Source organism: Nicotiana tomentosiformis, chromosome 2 (genome assembly GCF_000390325.3).
Source record: "Nicotiana tomentosiformis chromosome 2, ASM39032v3, whole genome shotgun sequence".
In the NCBI taxonomy this organism is placed as follows: Eukaryota; Viridiplantae; Streptophyta; class Magnoliopsida; order Solanales; family Solanaceae; genus Nicotiana; species Nicotiana tomentosiformis.
The window spans coordinates 65,094,042-65,101,928 of record NC_090813.1 but is presented as its reverse complement, the minus strand read 5'-3'; the positions used below and the strand labels follow the sequence as shown (position 1 = coordinate 65,101,928).

The 7,887-nt window shown below is 35.3% G+C and overlaps 1 protein-coding gene across 2 annotated transcripts; it reads right to left on the bottom strand.

Annotated features, from left to right (window-relative positions):
• Window positions 1–1,895: 1,895 nt before the first annotated feature.
• LOC104094538 (uncharacterized) lies at window positions 1,896–7,685 on the bottom strand. Of its 2 annotated transcripts, XM_033655693.2 has the most exons (5): window positions 7,355–7,685; window positions 5,561–5,647; window positions 3,509–3,631; window positions 2,185–2,304; window positions 1,896–2,103 (listed from the first exon to the last, which is right to left on the bottom strand). In XM_033655693.2, the coding sequence occupies exons 1-5, from the start codon at window positions 7,389–7,391 to the stop codon at window positions 2,039–2,041; spliced, it is 432 nt and encodes a 143-aa protein (XP_033511584.1). In that variant the 5' UTR covers window positions 7,392–7,685; the 3' UTR covers window positions 1,896–2,038. The 2 variants fall into 2 exon arrangements, with proteins under 2 accessions (XP_033511584.1, XP_009598786.1); XM_009600491.3 differs by lacking the exon at window positions 5,561–5,647 and having other exon boundaries at window positions 7,355–7,682.
• Window positions 7,686–7,887: the final 202 nt, after the last annotated feature.

Sequence of the window (7,887 nt, the reverse complement as noted above, 5' to 3'; positions counted from 1 at the left end):
GTTAAAATTTTGTTTGGACATGCATTTTATTTGAACAAAAGTTAAAGTTTTATGAGTGAAATAAAACATTTTTACCCAAAAACTGCCCATAAACTAATTTTTGAATTTTTGAATCAAAACTTTATCATATTTCTTAATTTATTTATTTTTTTAAAAAAATAAAATCAAAATCTACGGTCAAACGGGAGCTTAGATTAAGCATCTATACGTTACCACATGCATTTGTGCATAATCGCGCATTGTGTTTTGCTTCTACCAACACCATAATTAATTATCTTATAATCTTACAAAATAAAAAGATTTAACTATGATCATAATAATAGTTGGAAATTTTACCTCCTATAGCAAAGTTATACACCCTATTTATTATAAACCAAAATTATTTTAAAATATTATTTTCTATAGCTACCTTTTATATTTTATAGCAAAATAAGTATTTATGGTATATACTACCATTGCGGCATTAAATACACTATTTATGTTTTTTCTCTCTCTTAGACAGCTGGACACGCCTATTTTTAACGTGATTGTCGTTACTATATTCATGAATACATGACGCGAATACAAGTGAATACATGCGCGTACAAATGGACTGCCCTGATTTTAAGTGCTTTTTACTGCTATATTCATGAATAAAGCAGCGCGAATACATGCGCGTACAACTGGACTGCCCTTATTTTAGGGGCTTTTTGTTGATGTATTCATGAATACATGGCGCAAATACATGTGAATACATGCGCGTACAACTGGACTGCCCTGATTTTAGGCGCTTTTTGCTGATGTATTCATGAATACATGACGCGAATACATGCGCGTACACTTGATGTTGTTATTCTTGGAATATCTTGTTGTTAAAATTAGCACTGAGGTATAAAGGTCGTGATTCACATTGAGCCAAAGTATTAAGTTGTGAAATACTACTCTTGCTGAGTTATTCACTTCCATTTATTAATGTTGAGATTCTTGTGTACAATGCGGTTGAGCCATGAGCTATTTATTGTGAAACACCGTTGCTGTTGATTTCTTGGGCAAGTTGTGATATTTGGCACTTGAGGTGCGATTTGCGACACGTTGTGATCTTGATACGCATGATGTGGTATAAGGTTGTGAGGTTGAAACGCATACTGTGAGATAAGGTGAGCTTGATAAACTTGTTTCTAGTAGGGGAACTACTTGAAGCCACGCGGTGTGATAAAGTTGGCTAAAACACGAGATGCTATTTCGAGAAAAATGATTTTCAAAACTAAATGCAAAGCTCCCGTGGTGATATAAGGAAAGATTGTGGATTATTTTTTTGATTTGAGATTACGAGGCAATACCTCGGTCGTGACTCTTGTTGATATTTCTCTATTACTCCACTTTTGTTTGGTTGTTTTGTTTCCTTGACTTAACATTTCTTGTTTTCTTCCGTGATGCATTATTTGCCTTGATTCTGTGTAGTTAATTTTGGCATATTTCTTACTTGTTTCATTTCCATTGTTATTATTAGCCATTATTTTGTGCAACACAGAAAGTACCAGCATAATATACTGAAAATTGGAGCACATGTGTATGAACTTCCAGCATATTATGCTGGAACTCCAGTATATCATCCTAGAAGTTCAGTATATTATGCTAGAACTCCAATATATTATGCTGGAAGTTCACATGTAAAAAATTCGAACTCCAGTATATTATGCTAGAATATTTTTCCGGATTTTGAATAGTGTTTTTGTTCAAATTTATCTTTACATGAAAAATGACTAAATTTCAATTACTTTTGAAACTGTGATTATTTTTCAATTACCACTAGTAAATCTTGCTATTTTTGAATTTCACCCTATAAAAGATCCAATTTACAGAAATTAAATTTGGTGATTATGCTAAGTCTCTCCAGCTTGATATTACATGGTTGCTGCTGTGGCAAGATGATTCTTGATATCATGAAATGAAACCATAATGCATAAAAGGAAATGTATCTTTGAAAGAAATGACTAGTGAGAGCAATTTACACCATTTACAGTCTCAATGAAGCATGATACTTGACTATATTGCCTTTTCAGTTTTCACCAATCAAATTTGTTGGTTCGCTCAAAACATATTTGGGCAACTCATACTTGGCACCTGCATTGGAATAATTACCATAAGTGTGAGATTCTCAGGAATGGAAGTTGGAAAGTGTTGATCAAACTGTGTAATAAAAACCTCTCTCATCATAGCAGATAGTTAAATCAGGGACTTGCACAATTATCCCAGCACTGTCCACGAACGCTTGTGCAAGGCTTACGTCTGCCTCTGCAGCAGCTCGTAGCGCATCCCATATCTCTGAAAATGGAGTATAATATGTTGTAAGAATATGATTTTCATACATTACACTGTTTCCGAAGTGAACCTTCCTACTTGGTCTATTCACTAAATACAGCAAATATATTACCTCACAGCAGCTAATACGTTCAATAGCTTTATACAATCTCTAAATTTTAGCAATCACCCCCACAAAACGTTATCATATACTTGCTGTCCCATCAATTTGGGACATGAAAAGATGAGGTTCAATGCATTGAATAAAGGGCAGCCCGGGGAAGGGCCGCGCTCTCAAATATGAACAGCATGGACTGAAAGCAAATCAATATTGAGGTTTACTAGACAGCCTACCTGGGTGCAATCAAAAAGGGTTCTCTAGAAAGTTGACATTTTAGAAAGTTAATCTTCTTTTCTTTTCTTTTTTGAAAAGTCAAGAGTACCATTTCATTAGAAGTTAAAATTAATATTTCATTAGCTAATGTGCCTTCTTTTAGATGAACTATTTGAAAGAAACTGATGCAGCTTCTCTCAAACAATATGCAAGGCACCACATATCTGGAGATGAAACACATTTCTAATAGTTAGCAGTATTACAAACTGATAGCACCCCCTGATGCTAACAAGATTACAAAATTCACTTATAGAGAGTTTCTATAGATGATTTAGCAGAAAATTTCTCAAGGATCATTAATGTTGTTATCACTCAAGAGCATGTTGTGAATTTAGTTATCACAATGACTATGTTCTCAGAAGTGAAAACAGCCGAAATAGAGCGCATTACTTAAAATTATATGTAGGACGCATATTAAAGAAGAAATATTATGCTCAGCTTGATTTTCATACATTCAGAGTCATTCTTTTCTAAAAGAGAGATCCAAGTTACTGACTACTGGAGCCAGATCGTTATGATCAAAAGTTTAATGCATGATAAAACTTAAAAGCACTCCTAAAGTCAAACTTACAGCAACTTATCATCAATAAGGATCTTTCCGATCCATACTTAAGCAGTTCCGACATACCATATACTGTCAATCCACTCTACCCCAAGCTCCCATATAGATTGTCACACATCATCAGATGTGTATTCTAGAGTTAACAATTCACCTATCACTAACTGGTTAGGCAAATTTAAACACAGTGGCTAACAGTACTGTTTAACTTGATCATGCATCCAGCTCTATTGAAAGTGGTTCCAGAAACTTGCAGAATTTATCAAGAAATGTACCTTTTCTACCCCCATAGTGCGGGGCAGTGTCCCAGAATTCATCACGCATCTGTACAAGCTGAGCTCTTGTTATTGGTTCTGAGTGTTTCCATGGCTTTGGTTTTCGTATCTTCTTAACAGTTTCTGCAAATGAAGGAGCAATATAAGATGTCAGCAAAGCACAATACTTTCAATTGAAACACATATCTAATACGAACAGGAGAACGAAGAACAACTCTTAAAAGACTTTTCACATGCTTATTGGAAATTTAGCATCCATCTTTACTGCTCTGAATTTAAAGGCTGTTAGAACAGATAATCAGATAAGATTCCAGTTAATTCATTTTGTTCTGTATTTCTTTAAATGTGGACGATCCTCTTAACAACAACCTGTCCGCTTCACATTGGGCTACTTAGGCACTGGGGCATTATTCTATTTCTTGCTAACGCAATTAGGTGCACATGCATGTATTTATTAGCAGATTATAACACAATACAAATCCCGATGAATTGTGAATAGAAAATTTCGTGTTTTCCGAAATGGATCTCATGAAGAATGAAGCCACCACTAACTTCTTCTGGATCAAAATGTTGAGTAAGGGAGTAGGATGATAATAGAGGAACTTACAGCCTCATAAAGTAGTTTGGATGATCAAAGGTAAATTACTGATAAAAGCAAGGAAAGAAACAATAGCCACTTACCCATTACTTAGTTTATAACAATATGCGATCAATGGAGACACCATCTTTGCCAGATGTTATGGCTAACTGGTTGTTCGGAGGAGAATTCTTCAAAGAAGGGAGAAGAATGAACAAAAAATACAAAAGGCTATTCCGTTGCTTTTGTCCAAAAGAAGGGGAAGACAAAAAGGTAAAAACAAGGTTCTTTCTTTTTGTATCCTTGGTGATGACACTAAAATAACTAGAATTTTATATTGGATGTAACAAGGGCAAAGGATATGGCAATGGGTAAAAGTCAATTGTCTAGAGCGCGGCACCACAGAGTAGTAGCAGTAGCTGGAGGGTCAAAAGCCGCCCATCACATACATATCCCAAGTGGAATGTATCTTGAATTCTTAATTCATTGAACACCCCTTATGGGTGTAAGGCGGACCCAAATCATTATGCTCACTCTAACAGCCACCAAAAATAAGTTATATCAGCAAGCATAATTTGGCACAAGAACTTCTGTCCCACATTTTTGGATTGTTTAATCGGACTATAATTTGTTAATCATGCACTATCCTCCTTTAAAGCCGGTATCTTCACTTTAGAAATAAAGCTTTCAACTATCTCTTTTCCCTTTCAAAAGGTGATTCCTTACTAAAAATTAAATTAGCCAACAATGCAAAGAACGACAAATTTCTGAGAACAGATTCTAAAAAGCAGATAGTAATTACTAGTACTAAAAATAGGTGATCTAACACTATTTAGACTTTATCTTTCCAGGAATACAACTCTCCTAGAATGCCACTCTAAAGCGCCAAACAATACTCCATTCAGTTACATAAAGAACAAGCTAAATGGATGTACTAAAATAGTAGCACTAAATAATCATCAGTACTTCAATATAACATTCTGTAAACACAAACTTAGCAGGAGATGAAGGGCACTAGTTACAGAAGAAACTATGTTTTCTTATGAGGGAGAAAGAATCAGAGACTAGAAGTATCATTTATAAAGAGGAAATTAGTTCAGAATCAATAGAAAACTGCAGATCATTGAATAGGAAAAAACAGCAGAGCACATGCTCATAACAAAAGCCTAAGAGATACATGAGAAAGAATGGAAAGTCAAATATAGAAAAATAGAAAACCATGAGACAACTCGAAATACCTAGAGCTTCTAATAAAGAGCTGAAGTCAGCATATAAATAACTACAGCTTATCTACGAAAACAAACAGAGCTTAATTGCAAGTACGCAACCAAATCCAAAAGTCCAGACTAATAGTAGGTTGATAAAGAAGTGAGGCAAAACTGGCAGACAAACTTAAAGGGCTATGGACTGGAAAAATATGTGGAACTGCAAAGCAAACACAATTCAAATCATCCAAACAAAGGGCAATTGTTTACCATATGTTCTTTTACTCAACTTTGCTATGATGAAATGGGTAACAGCCCGCAGTCCACCTTTCCATACCATTGGAGAAAAGGATATACCTAGACAAAAGGTATGCAATACCAAGTTTCATAGAAGAAAAAACTTTTCCTAGTGCGTTTTCCATATTCAGTGTAGCAAATTATTTGATTTGACTATTTCAATACACCTCTTTCAGAGGAAAAAATCAAACAGTCAACTAATACATGAACTTTGATAATTAGGAATTGAAGATCAAACCTTACAAGATCCAAATGATGAAAGTACTTCAGGTTTTGACAAAAGCTCCAACATGCTCTACCATCTCCTTTTACAGGCTAAAATCTTTAATTTATCAACACTGACTTGCTAAAGGACACATTCTTCATTAAACATGGACTGTTATATTTTGTCCTCAAATATTACCAAACCGTGCTATTTCAGTCCTTCCCATCTGCTCCTCGATTTCTAGCTTTGTCCTTCTTATTACATATCTATCTTATCAAGTAAAAATTTCTCCAGATAAAGCATTGCTTCACAGTAACCTGACATGCTACCACTTAGCAATACACGATTCTTCGTTAGTTAATATAATTCTCCTTTCAATCTCACCGGATACATCTAGTTAAGTAACATAGCAGTTGAAGGTACTCTGCCACTTGGCCAACCTATTTCCAGTGCATACTTTTTATTTCTGCATCTTTCTTCTGCCAAGTATCTAATTTATTGCTTTTAGGGTATTCCTTGACTCTCAAATAACACAATCCATTTATTCAAATTCTTTTGCACCTAGATCTTCTTCCAGTTAAATCTTCTTCAGATATGACTTCAAAATTCAAATATGCATATGACAAGACCGCGGACTAATATAAGGGAACAGCACAAATAATTGGAGACAGATTTACCACAATAGTTTATCAACATATTCTTCATTGTCACACTCATATCTTAAGTCAAATAGGCAACACATATGATCCCCACAACAACAACCTAAGCCATTAGTATCAAACAGCCACATTATCTAACAAAACTGAAACTACAATTACATAAATAGTGCAAATACCTACCCAATACCTAATTCATCACTAATTATTTATTATGAAATATTACTTACTTAAGCACCACTTAAATAGTCAAATAACCAAAAAACAGTTAAAAGCACTCTCCGGAAGAAACTTCCCACGAAAAGGCAAAATTATACATAGCAGTAAACTCAAAACTAAACAATTACCACCAAAGGATATGGCGGGTGGTAAGCACCCACCTATCCTTACCTAGAGGGGTCAGTCTCGAGACCTGGGAATGGAGTTGCTCCTCGCAGGGAGCACTTCCCGAGGTGGAGCTAGCCTATGAGGTGCCGAACCCAACCATTTTTGCTTAATCATTATATTTGTATTAGAAAATTCATTAAATATACATATAAATATTCAATTAGGAACCCGCTTCCGTTGCAAATTCAGAACTCATAAACTGGCTCGGCCTCTGAGCACTCGTGCGAATCTGGGTTAGTCGGCCCCAAACCGGACACCGGGTGAGAAACCCAAAAAAATAAAGCACAGCTAACCAATTTTCTTAGCGCAAAATAATTTGAAAATACAAAACGAGTGCACCAAATATCAGTATAACCAGCTGAGAATCTCCGATAACTGCTAAGCAAATATACTTGACCAAGAATAACAAGAGAGCAATCAACTTTCAAACCAAACGCAAAAACTCACAGCATACATCAAGAAAACCAAATGGGTATCACTAAAAATTGGTGAAGACAATAGTTTCAGCAAGAAGAGTACCATCTCCTTTGGAACGTGAGGATCCGGCACAACCCATAGTATCCAAGAACAACCCGGGAGTCAAATTCCCAGTCAATTATTGCTAAATGTGCGTCGATGGGGCTAATTTTATATGCGAAAAAAGAAACAGATTTTGAGTTGGTTTGTGTTTCTTTTGAGGAGGTATTGTTGCGTGCTCACGACTCTCTCACTGACGGCTTCTTCACGCTGTTTTTTTTTAACTAGGCATTTGATTTTTGATTTTGGGTGAAATTAGAAACTTCGATCTTCCAGAGAGAAGAAGGTTTGGAAGAAAGAAAAGAGAGTCCACTCTGATTCAATTCTTGAAAAATTGCTTGCGACTTTGGTTTATAGTTGTTACATTAGGCCTTCTTTTTCTTCTTTTATTATTATTATTTTTTTTGGAAAATCACTAAGTTTATTATTGTTGTTATTGTGTAGGGGTGAAATCGGGAATAATTCACACTCCGATTTCTCGGTGAATAAGACGGAGTGAAGGCATGAACATACGAGATCGAAATCGAAGTAAGAAC